Source organism: Eretmochelys imbricata, chromosome 4 (genome assembly GCF_965152235.1).
Source record: "Eretmochelys imbricata isolate rEreImb1 chromosome 4, rEreImb1.hap1, whole genome shotgun sequence".
Lineage (NCBI taxonomy): Eukaryota > Metazoa > Chordata > Testudines > Cheloniidae > Eretmochelys > Eretmochelys imbricata.
In genome coordinates, this window is record NC_135575.1 from 125,288,285 (window position 1) to 125,311,745 (window position 23,461).

The 23,461-nt window shown below is 40.9% G+C and overlaps 1 protein-coding gene across 2 annotated transcripts in view; it reads right to left on the reverse strand.

The window, feature by feature from the left end:
- The window catches only part of HTT (huntingtin), a 178,356-nt gene extending 154,933 nt beyond the window's left edge, over positions 1-23,423 (reverse strand). For both annotated transcript variants that reach the window (XR_013346010.1, XM_077815892.1), the window contains exons 1-5: positions 22,959-23,423; positions 16,220-16,303; positions 11,883-12,003; positions 9,040-9,099; positions 2,289-2,368 (exon numbers count right to left, since the gene is read on the reverse strand). Coding sequence is in view for 1 of the 2 variants with exons in the window: in XM_077815892.1 (XP_077672018.1) it covers positions 2,289-2,368; positions 9,040-9,099; positions 11,883-12,003; positions 16,220-16,303; positions 22,959-23,059 (446 nt within the window). In the remaining variant the exon portion in view is untranslated. The remainder of the gene's footprint in view (positions 1-2,288; positions 2,369-9,039; positions 9,100-11,882; positions 12,004-16,219; positions 16,304-22,958) is intronic.
- Between the last annotated feature and the right edge of the window lie 38 nt (positions 23,424-23,461).

The following is a 23,461-nucleotide window of genomic DNA, read 5'->3' on the forward strand; positions in this document are numbered from 1 at the left end:
AAGAAGAATTCTTTCGGCAAATAACGTATTATCTAATCATAAGCATTTGATACATTCTTTCTAATGCACCCCCCATTAAATCTTGGAATGCTATACAACAATACTATATACACACATACATAAAGATATAATATATCAGCAATCCAGCATATACACCATTATAGTGATTAGAAGTGGAAGGAGTTAAAAGGAGTACACAACGATGAACTAAAATTTTGGGGCAGGAACCATTGTCTTCATGAGGGTTTGTATAGAGCAAAACACAATGCGGCGTGTTGTATTAATTTCAATAGACTACATACAATCAAAGTGTTAAAGGTGTTAACGTAACTGTTACTGTCCAACATTAAATAGTTTCATACAAGCTTCAGATTTTGGTATACAGAGACCTCTGCCTGCTTAGTACCATGGCAAACACTCCATTAATTTTTTTTTTTTTTTAACATTTCATTGAAGATATAGAAAAGAAAGAAAAACAGTTAAAGCATTTGAAATGTAAAGGGTTAAATAAGGCTTTCATTTCATAACCCTTGTTCCCTTTCTCTTTAGCTATACAGAGTTTTTATAAGGAACAAACCTTTTTTAACAGTCTTTCGATAGTATCAAAGATGGTAATAACAGTCTCTTTTTTCTGGAAAGGACAAAGTTAGAGACTAAGTTCCAATGGGCTGGAACGGTTATTAAAGTCCAATCCTGTTTTTTGTTTGTTTGTTTTGTAAGACAAAACAAGACAAATGCACACAAAAGGGAAGAGGAAAAAAACCCAGCAGAGATAGAAAAATACTACTGCTTCCATCTCTGGTGTTCACTTTTACTAGCTACCTCACTGCTGGAGAAACACATGCACATCATTTTATTAGCTACTTTGAGACCTGGCAAACTTGTACCAGCATTGGGCTGTTTAGACATTGCTTGTCTTTTCGGTCACAGGCTTACAGCAGTGTTGTAAAATATGCAGTCTTGGCCAGCTAAGCCAGACTCTTATACAGAAGGCAAAAGAAGAGGGATAGGGAAGAGAAAGAAATAAGGTTGGGAAGAAAAAGACACACAAGAGGGTGACAAAGTCTCAGATCTCTGACGGTGTTTGGGGTTTAAATCAGAGCCAATGGGGGTGGCCATGTAATCTGGCCCGGTCTGGTCAGGGCATCTTTTAGGATCAGGACAATGAAGGCCCAACAGTTCCATGGTAGATTCCAAGGTCCCAGGAAATGGTGGAGGTGGCAGCCAGAATGATGAAGCTCGCGCCTTCCCCTTCTCTCCGCCAGGCAATGTCTGCATGCACCAATCTTCCTCACAAAGTCTCTTTGTTTAAGGACCCCAAAAGGAAGTGATGGGTGTAATAACCCATCCCTTCATTAACATATCCACCAATTAGGCCTAATTTCCAACACACCAGTTTTGGCACATTAATTTCCAGTCCCACAGATTAAGTTTTTGTTCAGATTAAGTCTTTTTGCTTAGATTAAGTCAGTCTGTTTTTCACCTTTACAAATTTTTCTAAACAAATTTTATTTAACAGATTGAGTTGGATTTGTTACTTTTCCCGCCCATCAACATTTGTTATTATAGAGATTGGACTATTTCATAAGCTTCCATCCACTTTCCCTCAGTTAGCTCACAACTAGGGTAGTCCTACTAAGCCCCAATTATTGCTAAAAGCCCCAATCCTTAATGGGATCTTTGGGTTATACAATAATAAATAGTTATTAGAAATAACTATAGAAAGATGCTCACAAGGTAAGAATAGGAAGCAGTGTGGTCTAGCAGTTACAGAAAGACAGGAAGTCAGGAGACTTGGGTCCTCAGTTTATAACTCTGCCATGTGTGGCTTAGGTAACCTCGGGCAAGTAATTATTTCATATCTGTGACTTGGATTCCTCATCTGAAAACTGGGGATCATCATTTTTGTAAAGTTCGAGATTAGATGCACAGCGCTATGCAAGTATTTTGTGTGACTCTATATTGCATAGATTTTTTTCAGTTAACACATTTAACGCAGTGAAACACAATAAGGCTGGAGGGGTTGTCAATAAATTACCTTAAAAATTATATTCTCTGGTAAAAATACAGCTAAATAGATACCACTGAATTATGCACAACATATAGAATTTCAAAGGACCATAAAGGAATCCCACTGAATCCCAGCCAACAGCTTTATTAAATGAACATGTCCGTTTGGATTATGAAGCAGCACTGCCACCAGTGACATTGTATTTACTTTTTCAGTTTTATGTTTGTGTATGGTAGACAGATAATGCTTCTACATACCAAAAATGTGAATCACCTACCTGCACTTCTGAGGTCGAACTAGATGGGCAAGCTCAGCAAACCTCCAAACTGCAGCACGTAGGCTTCGAGAAGCACCATTCTAGATAGATCGAATGTATAGTTTGTTACATATCAGCACTCACAAACATCCTTTAAAACTGGATAAAGTGATTTTGACTGTATATGGATTTTAACTACAAAAAGAGATTCAATTCCCTAACATCTCATGCTTGTAAATCTGACTATGGCTTCCAGAGAGGAAGTGAAATTAAAAACAAAGAACAGCCTAAACTCTTGCCTTGCTGAAAAGGAACATAAAAATGTGTTCTAAAAAGCACAATTTTTTAGTCTCTTCCTGGCGTTTTATCAAGTGGTCAAAAATAGGGACCAGAGGAGGTAGTCATAATCAAGTGAATAGCTCTGCCAAGATCAACTTCAGTGATAAGAAAGCGTCCAGTCACAGGTAACAGCAGATTGTTCTTGCTCCTTGTTTCCCCTCCTGCATCACACAGCACAACGGCAGAATGATAAAATGCCAACGTTTACTAGCTCTGGGACAAGAGTCATAAATTCAGGCTTCACTCCACAGCCCAAGATGGCAGGGCCATTTCAGTTTAAGATTTAAGCCTGCAATGTGCACGTTGCTGGAGGGAGAGGTGATTTTTGTTTGTTGTTTTTTTTAAAAGCAAAACCTTAACTGAAGTATGGTCCTCATCCATAAGAGAATTGGTTCAAAACAGTAAACTCACAAGAAAAGACATATAGGAGAACTTTTAAAGCAATTTTGAATACTGTGGGGAAAAAATTCACTATTTAGCAATGTTAAATTAATAATATGAGACACTACAATCAGGGCTCTTTGCAAGGACAGAAGTACAATTTAGCATAAATGGACAAGACTGAAAGTACAAGGTATATAATCTTAGGATCCTGGAAATGCCAGAAAATTCCAGACAAAGTTATCTGTATTATTTAGTAAATGCCTACAATACATGCATCTTGAAATGTGTAGATGTTTCATATTCTTCTTCAGCAGGTCATTAAGAGCAAGTGCTTTCAAGAATATCAACTGCATGAGAATCCCATAATGTTAGAAACCAAACAGATCAAAGACTGAACTGAAGAATTCTTGAATTGGTTTCTCATGTGTGAATTCTTCCTGAATATATACAAGCTGCCTATCATGGTGGTATTGAAGGAACAAGATTATACTTAACCCTGTAAAAAACTGTAGTAAAAACTTTACCTGAAATCCAAACTATGTACCTCTTGGAATTTGGGTTATTGTCCTGAACCAAGCAATGGAAAATAGGGAGAGTACCATATGCTTTTTTTTTTTTTTAAGCAGACAGGCCCCTGCTAGACAGGGCTTCTTGTGACTCAGGATAAAGGGAACACATTGGTTTAAATCTGTTCTATTTTTTAGAAGTGGAAGTTAAATCCTTTGCCAAATAGCATTTGGAGTCTAAAAGTAATGTAACAAATGGTAATTTACTGTAACTGTGGTTCTTCAAGGTGTGATGGAGATGTGTATTCCGCTTAGATGTGTGGATGCTCAGGATGCCAGAGCCAGATAACTTTGTCTAGCAGTGCCCAAAGAGGGATGGTGCTCACACCCCATGGCCATAGCCCTTCATCTGGCTATATGAGGTGGAGCTGACCTGACCCTCTTAAGTTCCTTTGCACCTAACACCCAGAGTCAATACTCGATGCAGAGGGGATGGATGCTGGGTTGTGAAATACCCACTTACATTGTGTCTCAAAAAACCACAGTTACAGTAAGTAGTGTATTCCACTTTGGTGACTCACAAGCAATACCCAGCCCAGGAGGCAGGGCTTGGAGTCTACCTAAACAAGGATTGCAGGACTGCCTAGGAAAGCTTGTATCCAACCCTGGAAGCTGCAGTAATGGTATATTTTTCAGAGTAACAGCCGTGTTAGTCTGTATTCGCAAAAAGAAAAGGAGTACTTGTGGCACCTTAGAGACTAACCAATTTATTTGAGCATGAGCTTTCGTGAGCTACAGCTCAATCAATCCATCAATCCTTGGATCAATGGTATAATGATTCGTTAATGCATGTATGGAACGAACACACAGCAGCCCTGCAAATGTAGAGTACTGAGATGTCAATGAGGAATGCTATTAACATTCCTCAAGCTCTTGTAGAATGAGCTCACACCGGTTAAGGAGGCTTAGCCAAAGCTATTTCATATGCAGTCTTGATACAGGACATTATCCATTTAGAGACTGTCTATGAAGAAACCACTTGCCCCGTCATACAAACTTCATATGACAAACAGGCAAGGCAAATCGTGAAACAATTTAGTCCTGTCCAGATAGAAAGCTAGACATCGCCCAACATCTAACATATGGAGACGCTGCTCCCCCGGAGAGGAACGCGGCTGAAGAAAGAATACAGGTAAATATACTACCTCGTTCAAATTAAACTGAAAATTTTGGGTGTAGTCGTAAAGTCACTTTATCATTGGGGAACTCTGTATAAGGAGTGTCACACTCTTCTTGCGGATATTATCCCTACCAGGAATGCAGCTGTCTGACACAAAAGGAGAAAGGGACAAGATGCCAGGGACTCAAATAGAGCCTGATTCCTGCTGGATAGCAATCTGCATCTGCAAGGAAAATGTGGAATAAATCTTCCTACACATCAGGTCTATTCATTTTGAGTCCCTATCCTTGCGGGAATGGACTTAAATCTGCCCTACTGGGCCCTACCTGTTCACCAGTTATGATCAGGGAATTTGGGGCTGGATGGAATCTCTCAAATCTCTGCACTGGAATCAAATACCATTTCTCCATGTGCTTTGCTGCAGGCAATACCAAATCCAGCATGCTCCAGAGGACCTTAGCAGGCTCAAGGAGCACATCGTTAATAGGGAAGGCAACTCTCCCAGCGGCAGACAGCTGCAGGATATCCAATATCTTATGGGTGTTCTCCTGCAGGAACTCCACTTGAATACCCAGGGACGCAACCATGTGCTGCAAAAGGTTCTGGTTGCCTTGAAATCTCTGGTACAAGGAGAGAAAGAGCCAGGAACCACAGAATCAATCATGGGATGAAGATGAAGCGGTTAACTGTGCCAGAGCCGGATCCTCTTCCAGGACAGACAGACCTGGATGGGACAATTGTGGAGGCTGAGAGAGGGGAAGGCTCACCAGTGTCTGGGCCTGTAATAGACTGACAGTCACTGCCACAGACCTGGACGGTGATCTCGCCTTCAAGCAAGATGTGGAGTGGGACCTCAGAGACCGAGGAGCATCCCATGGAGGCCACTGGTATGGATAGGACTTTGGTGGTCAGTGGGAGCCATGCCAAGGACCCCTGTCCTGACCATGAGATGGGCACCAACCTTGTACCCACAGCGCTCCATGAACAGCTCCCGATGTGGGTCAGGTAGAGAGTGAGAGAAGGAAGATTCCAACCCAGACACTGAAGAATCCTGAACTTCAGAGGATAATGTTGGAGCCAACCATGACTCCAGTCTGACTGATCTGTAGCCCAGAATGAAGAGGGAGCTGGTGCGAACTGTCGGGTCTGATGCTGAAAGCTGTATTGACCAAAAGTCAGCAGTGGTACAAAGATAGCTGATGATACCAAAGAACAGGTGAGTGCTTCCCTGGTAACACTGGTGGCATTGGCCATAGGGGTGCTGAAGAAGCTCCTGGTGCTGAGGAGATCCCTTGTGCTGAGCCCCACTTCCACCAACTGCAAAAGGGAAACATCGGGGCATAGTGTTGACTGACCCACAGGTTCAGCAGCCCACCCAGCCAAAGGGGCTATAAAGGACACAGCCCTGGAAAATTCCTGAACCAAGGGAGAGGTCACGATAGAGAGGCAGAAGAAGTCTGTTGCCACTGTGTAACGATGCTGGTTCTGGTGTGACCAAACAGAGTGCCAATTCAGACCAAATTTCTTCAAGCAGACCAGTTACAGCCCAAGGCTGGGGTTCTTCTGCACACCAAGGCAAACCAAACCAGCCAGCCAGAGGAGACTTTGGTTTTACCCCACTGGCTAACCACAAGTCACACAAGCAATTCCCTTAGACACTCCAGTTTCCCAGTGTCAGACCAGTGCCACTCATAATGGGGATGAATGGTTATGAAAACCGATACCCCAGTAAAAGAAAAAAGGTTCTCTCGATCCCAAAGGACCAAGCCCCAGACCCAGGTCAATATACAAATCAGATCTTACCCACAAATCATGCTGTTGCCAATCCTTTAGAATCTAAAATCTAAAGGTTTATTCATAAAAGGAAACAGATATAGATGAGAGCTAAAATTGGTTAAATGGAATCAATTACATACAGTAACGGCAAAATTCTTGGTTCAGGCTTGTAGCAGTGATTGAATAAACTGCAGGTTCAAATCAAGTCTCTCGAGTACACGCATAGCTGGGATGGGTCTTCAGTTCTTTGTGTAGAGCTTCTGTTTGTAGCGAAGTCCCTCCAGAAGCAAGATTGAAGACAAGATGGAGGAGCTGCAGCAGCTTTTTATATTCTCTTTTCAGGTGGTCTTTCTTTCTTTTTCCCCCACAGAAAAGCTGTCCATCAAATGGCATGGAAAAACCTCAGACTTCTGTCCGTAGGCATGCCCCTGCATGTCACAAGGTGTATCTGCCTTCTCTCAATTGGTCAATTGTATAGCTGATGGTCCTTAATGGGCCATCAAGCAGACTAGGCAGAGCTGACACCAACTTGTCTGGGGTGTCACCCAGAAGCATAGCATATGTTTGAAATACAGACAGTATAGAGCCAATATTCATAACTTCAACTACAAAAATGATACACATATACATATAACATAACCAACAAACCATAACCTTGTCTTACACCCCCTATTTGACCCCCTTTATACAAGATTTGGTGCCACTACAGGACTTTGGTTGCAACAATGATCTATACGATCCCAGTTCATGTCAATAATGTCACACACTGATACACTCATGGTACAGAAACAGCCAATACCTTCATCAGTATCAAACTCAACTGACACCCTGGGACCAGAACCGGAGTCAAGCTCTGACCTCCCCACATAGCACTGGGGAGTGGCTGACAGGACCCACTCCCTCCCACGCACTGGCATTCACACTATGCCAATCCACACTTCTGGAGGAGAGAGATGGGTCCCCACAGGATCTAGACTAGATGTGACCTTTTCCTTGGCACACTTGACAGGGAACAACTCCTCCATCTCTTCAGAAAGGCGCCAGCTCCAAAGGACAAAGCAGCAGCACTTTCAGAACCCAGGGTGATCTCCAATCTGTTGAAGGCGTTGGTGCTGAAGCAGACTACACGGCCTGTTCGTGCTGCTTTAGACAAAGATCCCTTGCCACCTGAGTCTATTTGGTGAACTATTTGCAAATTAAACTCCACTCCTTGACATGGGCTTCTCTCCTAAGCACAAGCACCACATGTGGGGATCGCTCCCGCCCACGATGGACAATGTTTAAACCCTGATGAGGAGATCACCACAGAAGTACTTAAGCTAACTAATACCAATCTAACAAGTGCTACACTAAGGGTACTAATTAACTACATACAACTAGCAAAAATCACTAAAATCGAGGGCTTGTGAGGTGAAAAGCATACAGAGCTCCAACTCCAGCCACAGGCAGTAAGAAGGAACTGAAGAGGGTCGGGACGGCAACACCTCATATCGCGCAGAGGGGGTGGGGGAAGGCGCTATGGCACACACAGACACAGACACACACACGTACGTGGGTACTGCTAGTCAAAATTCTCCAGCTCCAGTGCAACGAAAGTACAAGTGTAATACATGGCTGCATCTACTCAAAGAACAAATGGGAGTGTTTCAAACTTCAGTTGAAACACATTTTCCCTTCTCTTTTTGTGTGTCTATAATCTATCCCTGTAGACAAGATTGATATTCACAAGTCATTAATAGCATAGGTTAGGAGGAAAGTGGAACAGTTAGAACAACAACATCTCAATACACATAAAATCCTTTCATACTGGGAGAGTCTCCTTAGAAGGAATATCTCAAGTTTTTGGGGTTTTTTTTTAACTAATAAAGGTAATAGGGTTTATTTTTTACTCATAGTTCTGGTCAAGATGCAAGAGCACCTACATATAACATGGCCAATAATGAGAGACTTGCATGGGGTTCCACAGGGTGTTTTAGTCTTCAGCAGAGAAGAGCTGCTGAAGTCCTGAATAGAACTTCTGTCTCTCCTGAACACTATTCCAGTGAGTTATATTTCCCCTTCCTCCCATAAGAAATATATAAAAAGCATTAACAATGTGTTAGAAATGATTAATGATAATATTGGTTCCGCTATAAATTCGCTTCATGTGTATGTCTTCACAGGTGCTGTAAGCAGTCACCCAATGATACAGTGTTCTGCATTTAACATTTGATTGATTTCTTCTTCCTTATTTTACAGGCACCTGCTACAGAAGGTACCACCGACTAAAATAATTAGCTTGCATATATAATACAAGTGTAGCCTTCAGTGGTAAGAAACGTGTTTGCCATGCTATATGGAGATGCACGTCACCTGAGCAGCTGTTAACAAGGGACATTTTTATGTTTAACATCCACACATACAAAAATATACATTAAAAAGCCAGTAAACACAGCTCTTGCAGCAGCTCAAATGTCAAAGAGAAATTTACACTTTAAAAACAAAAAATCACTTCACAGATCAATATATAACAATAATCTAACAGAATACTTAAAAATATTAAATATCAGACATGTCCAAAAAGATAAAAGGGAAGACCTACACTCACCTTTTTAATTTCTTTATAGAGTTCTAACTGTAACCTAGGAAGGTTAGAATCCATCAAAGCCTGTAACAAAATGCAAACGGAGTTTATTGTACCATAGCAGACTGTGATTTTCAGCCAAAAAGGTTACCTTTGTACTGGAACAGCTTCTGAAAATACTAGGCAATCTGACCAAATGCTCTTTTATTTTTTATTGGGGGGGGGGGGGGGTTTGCAGGAGGAGAGTAGCAAGTGTTAGATGCTGCAAGACTCTCCTTTTTGAGAAAGCTTTGTACCACAGCCAAAAAGGAAGAGGAAGGAAGGAGACAGAAGGGGGAAAAAACACTATTCATCTCAAAAAGAGTCTCCAATACAAAGGAAGGGAAAAGAGTAGAAGACTCCATCAAGTCTATTAGTTCCCTTGTCATGAAAACCTAACTTATCTAGGAACTGCTTACACACAGTCGTGATGGATGTTTGCTATTGAAGACAAATATCTTAAGGAAAAGCCAGCAGCCCTATCCTACACAGTGAACAGTTGCTTCAACTTCTGTCAACTTAGATGGAAATCTAAAGTGTTTGGCAGCTTACAAGATCAAATCCAATGCTAGTTATCTGAAGCAGGCTGATTTTGCAAGGCATAAAACAAATTAAAACTTAATTCTTGAAGGCATTGCCATTAAAGATTACACATTACGAGGCACTAATTCTAAATCTGTTTTACCCATATATTCATTTCAAAATCATAATTAGTTTATAAACCCATTATAACAAGGGTCATGATAAAGGACTTATTTTTAGTTTATTACAACAATAAGAAAGAAATTCTAATTAATTGCTGTTAAGGTTACAGAGTGAGATGTACTTTTGACCCTCCACTCAAGCTCTCCATCGCAATTCTTTCCAAGTTACAGGCCAACATCTGTAAGAGCAGGATTTTATAATTGTACTATAAGAGTAGAGGTACTAATGTATGTCTTGATTTCATTTTACCAGCCACCCTTTTTGAATAGCAGAAAGAAATGACCCTCTGGATCATTGGTAGGAATGCATCTGACAGATTGCCAGTGTCTGTACTGATGTTAAGGCAGGGACAGACCAGAACAATCTGTATGACTGATTATGGTCACCCTTTTGTTTTAGGATAAGTTATAATGTCTACTATGGTTTCCTATATGTATTACAAATTAGGCATTCTAGTTAAATATACATTTCTTTGTTTTAAGGTTTAGTAAGTAAAAGACAGGATTTGGTATTGTGTCTATGATAAATAAATTAGAGAAATGTTGAGGGCCTGAAGCCCCAATGTGAACTGTTTTAGTTATAAGATTTAGCAAGACTTAATTTACAATGTATTCTGTATACTTTTGAAGGTTTCTGTGAGAGACTGTTTGTGTGAATGAGGAATGCATGCATCAGGAAAAGAGAAGGTGTGAAAGCCATCACAAATGTCCAGATGGTCAAGAAAAAGTGAGAGACTTGGAAACACCAGCAGACAATCAGAAAATATCCATTGTATCCGAGGCTAAACATGTTAGCAGCACTGAGGACCTCAGAGGTGAGGCAGGCACCCCTGAAGGCAAGGCAACAAATAGGAGATAACGATGGGAAGCCCTACAATAACCATCAAATGATAACAGCAGAAAACCCCAAGATTAACACCACTTAAGGACTAATGATTACAGGATGACATTGCAAAATGCATGGACTCAAATGGAAATTTACAACTATAAAGTTGGGATGTTTTGCCAAGGAACTCTGGGTTCAGTCCTGCAAAGCCTCGGAGCATCGGATCACAACAGACAGAGCCGAGCTCCTCACCAACTGGCCATTAGATTGACTTGAGCTACAACAGACCAGTAACTATAAAGACCATCTGCAGGGTGGGGGTGCGTGTGCATGTGTGCGAGCGATGTGACTGAAAAGCATATGCTAACTGTTGTATTTTAAATAAAGATGGCATATTTGCCTTCTCTCTTATAAAAGATCCCATGTACTTTGTATAGCATAACACATCCACACCTCTCTCATGGTGGAATCCCATGATTCACCCCCCACTCTGACTGGGTCATCAAATTACAGTATTCATTTGCCAACTGTAGTCTTAGCAGGGCTAGCTAGGTTATAGCCCATGCTTAGACTTTCCTCTGGGAGTCTAGACCAGTCCAAGAATGCAGTCACAGAAGACGCTTATTCAGAATCAAGTAACATTTATTTACCCATAGGACACAACAGAGAAAAAGGTCAACAACAAAAACCGCAACATATACAGTTTTAGCTAAGCTTAGTATTTCCTTCAAGTAGTTGGGCAGGTTCAGCTTAGCCTTGGGGACCAACCCTCTCCTCTGCAGACCCTCTCCCTCCTCAGCAGCTCAGCTTTTCATCACTTTCACAGAATCACATACATACAGGGCTAGAAGGGACCCTGAGAGGTCAAAGTACAACCCCCTGCACTGAGGCAGAACCATGTATACCTAGATCATCCCTGACAGGTGTTTGTCAAACTGTTCTTAAATTGTCCAGTGATGGGGAATCCACAACCTTCCTTGGAAGCCTATTCCAGAGCTTAACTACCCTTATCATTAGAAGCCTTTTGGCCTGAAAGCATCAAAGTAAAGAAACAGCGCCAACAGTATATTAGAAAGTCTCTTACATCCAATGATATTTTTCTTTTGTTCTTAAGGAATGTGTTGAGCTTGGTGATAAGCAAGGTTAGCAAGCATACTTGAGCTCTCAATGTGTTAAGAGAAATGTCAAGAACCAGGGAAACAGATGATGAAATGAATAATATCAATTTAACTTCATATAGAACAATGTATTAAAGAAAGATATAGAATGATAAAATACATACATTACATAATTCTTACTTTTATAACTTTATTGAGACATTCATCAGCAACCATCCTGACATCAGACTCTGCATCATCACTGCAGAGAAGAAAGAGTTCCATAGCAATACCAAGCAGTTTCTGAAATTCCGGAGAATTCCTAAGTTTAAAAAAAAAGTTAACGTTAAAAAGTACACTATGGAAAGTTAAATGAATATTACTCTTTGTGAAGACAGGCTGAAGACTGGAGTCCATATTTATAGTTTTCACTTTTCCTGTTGACATGGTTTGGAAATAAAATAATATTACAAATGTCCTTTTGCAATTGAATTGAATTTCCCATGCCAAATATTCTGAATGTGAGACGGGTCAATATAGCATCATATTGTTTACTTATAACTGGAGTTGTGTAGCCAGACAGCCAGCCCCCCCCCCCCCCCAGACCAGCATTGCTGGAAACACAGGAGGAAGCCGGAACAGGGCACTTAACATATATTCCAGCACAGCCTTTGAAGCTGTGAAAGCACAGGTGTGCTGCTACAGTGTGCCTCTGGGGGCAGATACAACGATTAAGCTCACAGCAGGCAGAGGCCCTGTGACAGACATGGCTTTTAGCCCCTACTAAATAGCGTGATGCACACACACCAACATCCTAGTTGGGAAAATATTTACCCTGATAAAAGAAATGTCCAGTAGTCAACACTTATTGTTTCTCTCCCTTGCAAGTGTAAACTACTCTTGCGAAAGCTGGCGTCACCCAGACAGACCAGCCTCAATTTGGCATAAGAAAGGAGAAAGAGAATAAAGGAGTACAGAGGTATAAGTAGGGGACCTACAGCACCATGATTTTTGAGTGCTTTTCACTATCTATCTGCTGGTCAGATAAGTGACAGCCTCCCAAGGCTTCTGCAGCTAAGAGAGTCCCTACGCCTTGTCCCTTATTCGTCTTTCCGCGGAATTGAGTGACCGATCCTGGCTTGGCACCGCTGGAATGGAGAGATGCAAGGAGGGTAAGAAGCACCCACACCTGATCTCCTATCTTTAGTGTACACATATTTTGAAATAGAGCTCTATACTTTGTTTTCTTTCTTTGGGATTGTGGCTTCAGTTTTGTAACTTGTTTTTGTGTGTAACATCTCTACATTTAAATAAGTAGGCACTAGCAATTTTGTAACCACATGATTAGAATCTAGCTTAATAAATTTTGGTAACCATTAATGCATAAGCCTGACTTGTTTTCTCTGGTTTACTGTAAAGCAGCCAACACAATTAAAGAACCTCAGCCATTTTGGCTCTAAAGCCTGGCCATTAGGTGAGAGTACTAAGAGCCTAGCGTTGAGTTGTGCCGCCTCCACGGGGCAAACTCTTGGGGCACCTGTCAGTCAATCCTGGCTGCCCGCTGCGAAGGAGCTCTGAGCTCTAGCAGTTAAAGTCACGGGTGTGGAGAGGCTCTCAGTGCTGCCATTGGGGCACCTGTCAGTCAGTATTGACTGCCCGCTGCGAAGGAGCTCTGAGCTCTAGCAGTTAAAATCACGGGTGGTTAGGACCTTGGGGCATCCGTCAGCCTAGCCCGGGCTGCCCGCCGCGAAGGGACAGTGCGTCCTAGCGGTTAAAGTCACGGATGGTATAAACGGGCATAGCTGGCACCTCACCAAACATCCTTGGCCGTCGGCTAACAAGTTGTCACCCATTCTCTTTTCACCCCAGGATGACCCTGCATCTTACATACAACATGTTAAAGCAATACAGCATTCCAATGCTCAGAAGACACAGTCCTTGCACCAGAGTCACCCACTACATCAGAAGTGTGTGTAAACTGCTCTTACTGAACCAGCATAAACAACAAAGCACAGCACTTTGTGTACGTCCCAAAAACCAGCATATAGATTGCAAAGCTCACTCTAAATTGCAAAGACATATTATTTAGAATCCAGGGAGCATTCCTCCATGAGACTAATTTCTTTAAAGCAGCCTTCCAAAATACAACACAGATTACCTGGGGCAAGCAAAATTTTTTTTCCCCCTATTCCTCATCGTAAGGATAAGCTAGTAGATGTAGTGCAGGAACAGATGTATTCATCATAATTTTACAAATCAAACTTGGATTTGAACCACTCTGGAAAATTTAAGAACATGCATACTTTTTATTCTTCTCTAGAATTCTGCAATTTTAATGGGATATTTTCAAAGAATTCTTCTGATTCTGTAAAAATGTTTTCTTCACATTAAATTCAATGAATAATTCCCCAAAACCCCATAAAAGAGCAATGAAGACTCTTACATTCAGAATCCAAGCAGGTGTATAAGTCACACACAAAAATGTGAAAGGAAGGATAGTTCACTGATCAAGGCCATTTGCCTGGGACATGTCAGTCCTGGTTCTTTTCCATGCTCAACCACAGACTGCCTGTGTAACTGGGGTAAGTCACTCAAGCCTCAGTTCCTCATTTTTAAAATGCAGATAAAAGTACTTCTCTACCTCACAGAAATGTTGTACGGATAACCACATTAAAAAAAAAAAAAAAAAAGAGAGAGAGATTGTGAGCTGCTCAGATATTATGGTAAAGGGAGCTGTAGATGAGTCTAATATAGGCAAAAAATACTTCCTTTGGTATTTGTCAGCTGCTTACCAATGGCTAGGATTATTTTACCATCTGTCCCCCACCTTTCTCAGGGAAGGCAACATATCAAGTTAAAAAAGTCAGAAGGGCAAAAAAACATGGTAATTCAAACAAAATCTATACAGCATTTAAAGTTAATAGACTAAACTCTACCTTCCCTATTAAATTATTAAATGAATATTAACATGTAGTAGACAATTTTAGCCCAAGTTTGTAAGCAACAGAAATGCATGGCAAAAATTACACAGAAGTTATGTATTTGCCAAACTCATTTAAAATGTAATCTTTTAAGATGAAACTATACTTTTGATCAATATTCTGTATTTTTTTTACAAGATATTGTTTCAAAAATAAAACTTATTTCACCTTACTGTATAACATTCAAGGGTACTGTCAAATAGCGTAGGACCAAATTGCGAAAATAATTAAATGTGAACAAAAATATTTACACGGAACTTTTTTTTAAAGACACTGAAAAGATTGTCATGGATGTTATTACCGTACTACCTATGAGCCCTAGTTATGCACCAGGTTTCTAATGTGTTAGGTGCTGTACAACCAGAACAGAAAGACCATCTCTGCCCCAAGGAGTTTACTTTGCCTGCAGTTTTGTCAACACCAACTACAAACGAAGACCCAAATCCTGTCACTGGAACCACATGCAGGATCTGGTCCAAAGTATAGCTTCACTCTGATCTTAGGGAAATGCAACGAGTAAACAAACAGTAAACAAGTATATATTTGGGCCAAGATTTTTTCAGAGCAATTACAAATTTTCAATGTCCAATGTGAGACAACTTAAAAAGGGCCCTTAAAAAGGGCCCAAGTGTGGGCCCTAAGCCAATTTCTTAATTGCAGAGCTTAAGCTTTCATTTTAAAAAATGAAGTCACTAAACGGGAAACGAAAGTAAATTAAAGCAGTGTTTTCTTTGGAGTCTGCACATGTACAGTTCCAGTGCCCATACTACTCTCTTACCCCTGCCAAGCAACATCTGAATGAAAAAGACCTGGTCAATTCCTATACTATTATATTATTAATCATACTTATACCGTGGAAAAGGCTTGAGGCCCCAATCAGTGGTCATCATGCTAGGACCGCACACGCAATAAAAGACAGCATATTCTCCAAACAGCTTACAACCTAAGTAAATATTGCTATAAAGAAGTCACTGGGAAACAATGAAACTGTCAAGAACCATGTCACTTTCACGCTGTTCCTTGAGAATGCCACCAAATGCAGCTGAGACAGACACACTGGGGAGAATGAGACAAAGGATGGAAGTTGGAGGAATATAATAAGGGCAAAGTGTAGCTCTTGCAAGGCCAGCAGGCCCTGAAGGAGAGAAAAGAGATGTAATTTCTGCATGCTTGCACCTATACAGGAACAAATTCAAATTGTAAGTAAGCCAAACTGAGTGATATGAAAGATTAAGCTCCCAAGCAGAATCTGGGGACTAACTCCAGGTAGAAATCTCAGCACCTTCCCAGTAGCTGAAGAAAACTGGAGGACTAGGGTTTTCACCAGGGCATTTCTCCTGGATCTCAGTTATAGCAAGGTCTCATAACAACCTTTGGATAATCGGTTTGGTCCTCCAGAGAGTCTGCTTGGTAAATTTTTCAAGCCCTTGAATGTCCTGTTTAAAAGAGTACGTTCAACATTTAGAATTAAAGATCAATTAAAATGAAAAAGCCATAAAAAGTTAAAGTAACTTTACCAACATTAATAAAATGAGTTCAGAAATAACGTTTTATTACCTTAGAGACTGAGCAACTATGTTTTCACATATTGTCAGGCAGTGATTCACTCGATCTTTCTTGGTAGTTGAAAGTTCTTTTTTTCTAAAATTAAGAAGAGAATGTACTTTGAATAAATCCAAACATGCCAAACCAATCACTGTTAGTTTGTGTGGTATGACAACTTAAATACTGCATTCCTTACTGTAATTCAAGTCTGACAGATACACAGTCAGCTATTTTATTTGCCAACATAGCCTAAATGAATACGGTAATGTCTACACTACACAGCTCTTAGTGACATGGCTGTGTCACTACAGCCGTGTCGCTAAAAGTCGTACTGCGTAGCTGCTGTTTGTCGGCTTTCCTACCGATAAAAAACTTCCACCCCCCAACGAGAGGCATTTGCGTTGTCAGCAGGAGCGCACAGTTCACACTGGCGCTTGTCATCAGCAAATCTTTCGGGGGGTCGGGGGGGGGGGAAAGAAGGGTGTTTAACACCTCTGAAAGACAAAAGTTTTGTCATTCAATAGCCTTATAACAACCCCAAAGACTGATCTCCCTTCCTCCCTCTCCCTGCCACCTTAGCCTCAATTTGTCTCTATTTTAAAACACAGCACTCTTACAGACGTGCATCACAGCTAGCATCCATTCCAGCCAAAGAAAGCGGATCAGAACTCCCTATGAAGCCCATAAGTGGCATTAAAATCAACCACATTTTACCTGAAGGAGATAGAAGTCATCGTACCATACTGGCACTTCCGGATTATGAGAAACTGAGGCACAGTATTGCGTTAATTACTTTTTTCTATCGTGAAATCCTCTACCAGCCCCAAAGAGTTTACAATATAAAGAGACAAGACAGACCAAGAGTGGTAAGGGAAACAAGGTCTCATAGAAAGTTAGCTGCAGAATCAAAAAGTGTAACCCTGAGTCCCTAACTCTCACAGTGCAGTGTTCCTATCTAGTATGCCACACTGACTTGCTAGTTTCCCGCACCTTGTTTATAAGCTAGCTGCACTGATCATACATTACACAACTGTTTGAGCAAATGACAAAAAATTCAGGCAAAATTATATTGGTTGATTAAGCATTTGGAAAGCAAGGGTAGACAGAAAGTCTCAGTAAAACAGATTCATAGATATATAAAATGAAGTATATTTCTATTTTTTGCAGTTCAATACAACACTGTCAAAATGAGAAAGCACAGACTGCCAACAAGAGACATTCTAGGAAATTGTAGTCCAAAAAGCCAGATTCATCTTACTTCCCCATCCAATCATATATGATGTTGGTAGATTTTCATATAAACCGCAAACAAGGCTAAAAGATAAAATATACACGAAGAGCAAGCTCTCACTTTCAGAATACTAATTTGTCTTTTTGCATAAAAATGTAATTGCCTTGCCACTAAGATGTACTGAAGTAAATCACAATACAAAAGTTGAACCCCTCACTGAAAAAGAGAAACTATATTAAATGTAATAAGTTATACTGATGCAATCGTTATGTTGAGATTTTAGATATTAAGGTCAGGAAATTCAAAGTTAGGTTTTCTGTGGCATTTTGAAGAAGAAAAGTTGTGAATGGAGAATGACAAAAATTGGTAGAAGCAGGTAGTACCTAAAAAACTACTTTTACCTTGGTAAGATTTTAAAGTTGACAGCATGTCTCTAACCAAATTTGTAACAATTAGTTTCTACAGTGACACAAAAATTTCAGCTACCTATTTCTTGTCAGTAAGTGACATCCAATTTTCCACAAACATAGGTTGAAATAGTTAATCCATTTTTTTCACATTTCTCAAAAAACTTCCCTTTTGGGATGAAGTTCCTCATATTTCATCTCAAACCAAGGTTTTGGGGTTTTTTGAGGAAAGAGTGAATAAAGAAGAGGGTTAATAATAAAATCTTATTTTGAAAGCACCTTACTTTCTTCAGAATGCTAAAATATCTTACAAATTTATATAAATCGTTTCAAGCGCCCCTTACACACACACACACACACACACACACGCTTAAATGCAACCACACATGGAATAAAAAAGCAGCAGATTAACATCAACACTGCATAATAGTTTAAGACAAAAATAGCGAAAAATGTCATGGCCAAATTACACAGTAGGCAGAATGAGTGACCAAGTTGAAATTTGGCCAAAAGGACCATGGTAAACACCAGTAACTCTTGGAAAGGTGTCACAGGACCTTTAATGACCACTGTCAGAATCTCCATTTCACATCACTTAAGACAGCAGGTTAAAATACTCAGAATCACTTAAGTGACTTAGTGTCTAAGCCCAGCTAAAGTCAACAAGCTCTTAAATCAAACTCCTAAACCCTTAAGTACTTTTGAAAATTTTACCAAACATCTCTAGCAGCACAGTGCCTTTTAGCACTATAGAAGCCAATGGTTCAGTACTGACACAGAGGAAGAGTGCAATTTATTGAATCAACTTCCATTTGGACATGCATGTAGACTCACTAAATATAAAGTATGCCAATTAAGTTGCTGAATATGGTTACCTTTGTATTTTAATTATTAAACCAAAGACACTTCAGCCCCAACCAAAACTCAGCACGGCTTCAAAGTTAGTTGAACTAGCATAGGCTAATCCAATCTCTATGAAAGTCAATCCACTGTAAAAATCTACAATCAATGAGTTGAGCTAAAAATGGAACAATCTACCTGAAAAGAATGATTCATACTGTATTTTGGTTTATGCTCAGATTTTAAAAGGAGAAAGTCTACAAAGAATGCTAACACTTCACTAGCTACCATTTGGGTAATCTAACTAATGTAAAACTTGGAACTATGGGCCATTTCCAGTTGCCAACCCTTTCTTCATTCATCATCACTAATTTACAATATTTTCTTGGTTTGTAATACAGCTTTGTGTGATGTTTAAAAATGAATCTCTATTAAAGAACTACTTTTCTGGGAACCTGAGTTGTTGATGACAAGTGTCACTGTGCATAATCTTGTTCAGTAAGGATTGTGATGAGGAGAGCTAGGAGGTACTGGTATGGAGGAATGAATAACTTTGAAACAGCTAGCATTTTTTGTTTTCCTTAAATATTATCAAGTGCGTTTGAGAAATATGCAGGAAAAATTTCAGGGATTGTTCTCCCTCATGAACTTTTATCTCTTAGATCAGATCACCTTTCTCTTGGATGTGGTTACTATCATTATCAACATCTACAGCATGACGAAAGATAACATTTGTCACCGGGGTTACAGGATTCCATGACTTTCAGGGACATCTGTGACATTTTCTGCTTCAACCCTAGGGTTGCAGGAGGCCCCAGAGCGGTCAGCCAGCAGGGCCTGTGGGTGCCGGACATCCCCCAGCAGGCTTGGGCTCTCTTCCCTCCACCCCTTGGGCTTCAGTCATCTCTCCGTCATTCCCCCACACGCCCATTATTTTTAGTAAAAGTAACAGACAGGTCCCAGGCGTCTGTGAATTTCTGTTTATTGCCCGGGACTTTTGTTAAAAATAACCATGACAAAAGCTTAACCTTAATCATGACTGTTCTGGAGTCTAACCATAGTGCTGTGGTGGAGGATGAGGGCACGGAGCAGTTCAGCGTCACAGTGCTGTAGCATCCCATCACTGTGATGGTCTCCTGTGAAGGTCTTGATGGAGCAGGTGTAGAAGGCCCCAAATTAAAATCTTTATTGTCTGAACACTGAATGTACAGAATTTTCTTCCTGATTCCCAGAGCATTAGCGAAAACAGAAAGGCTGTGGGTTAAGTGATTTCTGACTTGTATGCAGTGATGTCGTAGCTGGTGTTGTTCCCAGGATATGAGAGAGAAAGTGGGTGATGTAATCTCTTTTACTGAACCAACTTCTGTTCTGTCCAATAAAAGATATAACCTCATCTATCTTGTCTCTCTAATTTCTGACTTGCCAAAAGTCACTGAACTGCCAGAAGGCAGTCTGCAAACCTAGCACACACCCTGATGTGGGACCAGGTAAACAATCATCTTTCACATTTGGAGGGAGTTTTACCAAATGATCCCAACCCATTTTCATTTTTCCAGGGAAGTCTGTGAAGAAGCTAGCCCATAACCCTGTCCTGGGGTATCTTGTCCCTAGTTGCCTTCTCATGTGGCAGTGGCATGATCCCAGTGTTTGTATATTTGTTGCGCTGGTGTTTCTTACTATCTGGAGAGTAGACTGAAAGTTGATTTTACCATTGAATAACACTGTCCAGAAAACTTTAACATATCCAGTTAAGTTTCTCCACAGAGTCTACTAATAAGATAGTTTCTTATAATAGTAGCTTTTTCACAAAAGATCTGTTAAAGTATTGGGTACAAATACCCACAAGTGGATATTAAAATATGATGTAAGAGTCTGAATTTAAACTTACAAAATAAGAACAGTGAAAACTCAGGCTTCTGATCTAACCTTATTGACTCTGCTTTTAAAAACAGGCTCTATGGTATGCCAGGTAAGTGGTTGGATAGTTCTTGGTGGCACCCAAAACAAATACAGTTGCAAAACTAAAACACACTAAGGCCACATAGGATGTGGTGACGTTGTTTGGAAATTCATAAAAGCATTTAAAAACATAAGCAGAGACATCCTCAACTTAAATCATACTTTTACCTGCAATATTTTGACCTAAGAATACTATAATTTAGAGACTCGAAAGAAAAAATGTCTCGTTTGGTGTGTTCACTTTGCATTTGACAGACATTTGTGTATGGTCTCTTTCACTACCTCAGCTCTGCAGCTGGTCAACTTCCTCAATCATTTGTGTCTTTCACTTAAAAATAGGAAAATGTGGTAAAACCACAAAGTGGCAGAGGGACTTGGGCATATGTGGTGAAGGAAGATTGGTCTCATGGTTTCGGCACTGGACCACTGGGGCTTAGGAGATGTCTTGTGTGACCCTTCTCTAAATCATCTCTTATTCCTGTCTCTTTTTCCATTTGTAAAATGGGGATAGTACTTAATTATTTGCCAGGTGTTTGAGAATAAATTTGTTGAGATATCACAGAAGAGCCTATAAACGAAAGAAATAGCACCCTAAACGACTACTACTATTTTTCTTTTAAATGGCCCAGTTGCCATTGCCCTTTTAAGTTTTAACTCTGTCATCTTTTATCATCTAAGTTGTTAACATCAGTGTAAATGATTGGTCAGCTAACATTCACAGGATACTCCTTTTATTATTCATTTATGTGATGCAGTAATAACTTTTTCTTCCCAGTAAGAATTTTGCTATGCAATATTACAGGTAAATGAATGGAGACCTTTGGGGTTTGTGAGTTCATATTGTAAAAATATTTAAAACTATAGGGAAACTATCAGTAACTGTAGGTACAAAATTACATGTATTAATGCCCAAGACAATGTTTTTTTAATTGGAATACGTAGTATAATACACACAGGGGGTCACTGATTTTCTTCTTCTGTGTTTTGTGAAAAACATATACTTGAGGATCTAAATAATCAATGTAATAAATAATGTTTTAATAAAACTCCACCTGAATAAGAACTAGCTTTGTTTGGGATTTAAATACTCTCTAGCAGTTTCTAATATTGCAACATGAAGTAGAACATAAAACTGACAAAACTGAAATAACTAATCGCTTTTCACTGTTCAGGTTTTTTAAGAAATTGTTACATATAATTCAAACAATAAATTATTACTTCTACAAGATTAAAAAAGTTCCCCTAAAAGAATCAGATTCTGACATACTGGACAAATAAGTGTCAGCACTTTTGGTAAAAGCTGAGTGATAGACTACTGAACTTTTTGCACCCCCCTAGAGAACTGGTTCTAATAAGAAAAAAAGGAGTGCTTGTGGCACCTTAGAGACTAACCAATTTATCTGAGCGTGAACTGCGGCTCACGAAAGCTTATGCTCAAATAAATTGGTTAGTCTCTAAGGTGCCACAACTACTCCTTTTCTTTTTGCGAATACAGACTAACACAGCTGTTACTCTGAAACCTGGTTCTAATAAGATATGTATCTAACGCCATATAATGTAATAAGATCCAGAAGGCCCGTGTTCAGAGAGATTTGAGTCCAGTAAAAAGTGTAGATGTTTGTATAAAGGAGTGGTTGTCTGTTAGTTTTTTCTTTGCACTTATTTGTCTAGGTTATCATAAGTACTATAATAATTTGTCTGCTCTTTAACCGTACTAGTGCTTTTTTTTAAAAAAAAAAAACCCACAACTACACAGTTTATTTCTCATTTCCTTTTTGAAGAGAAAAAAAAGCTTTCAGTATTTTCTAGATAGATACCCAGACAGTTACCAGAACAGACACGTTAATAAAGTATCTTCTTCCAGTGAGAAAGGGCCAGTTGAGAGTAGACCACCAGCCTTGCTTTGCTGGTACACACGTGGATTATTATTATTATTATTCCTGGAGTTTACCAGGGCTTGTGCGACAGGCTCTCTAGCCGTCACGAGGGATCACCGGTTGCAGCGGCCTGGAAACGAAGTCGCCTCGCTCACTGCGGAGCAGGTTAATGCTTTTGCTTCTGGTGAGAAAGGATTTTGCTGGTGGTCTTTAAGTGAAACCAAATGCTTCTGGAACCCGCCTTCAGACAACCCTTAGCTCAAGAGGCGGCAGCAGCAGGGGCCCATCCACCCCACCCGTGACAGGGCGCCCAGGGGCGTCTCCGCCAGCCCGCTCCCTCTGAGGGCAGCCGCTTCTCAGAAGCTCTAAGTTCCCTTCCTCCCCTGCCTAGTCTTCGCTACCGACCCAGCCTCGCCGCCCCGCGGCCGGACACTCACGCTCTCTGGAGCGGCTCCTCGGGGATGGCAGCCGGCCCCTGCTGCTGCTGAAAGGAGCGGAGGGACTCGAAGGCCTTCATCAGTTTCTCCATGGTGGCCATGTCCGCTCAGTCCGTGCCGCGCGCCGCAGGGGCCAGTCGACCGCAGCGCCCGGGGACCGGACTCCGTCTCTTCTCCTCACAGCGCCTGAGCCGCTCGCTTGGACCCGGAGCCGCCTCGCCGCTCACAGCGCCCGGGAGCCTGGAGCCCCTCCCGTCTCAGCGCACGAGCTGCCCGCTCCTGGAGCCCCGGAGACTCCCCGTTCGCCGCGCCCGGGCCGCCGCGGCACTGTCCCTGCCGCCGTCGGGATCCCAGCGCCGCCGCTCGTTACTGCAATGAATGAAGAAGACGCTGCAGGGGGCCGCGATCACTCTGAAGCCGCCTCGCCGCCATCTTGGAAGCCTCCCATCATCCCCCACGCTACCCCCTGCCTGGCCTAGAGCAAAGTTCCCTACGCAGGTGAC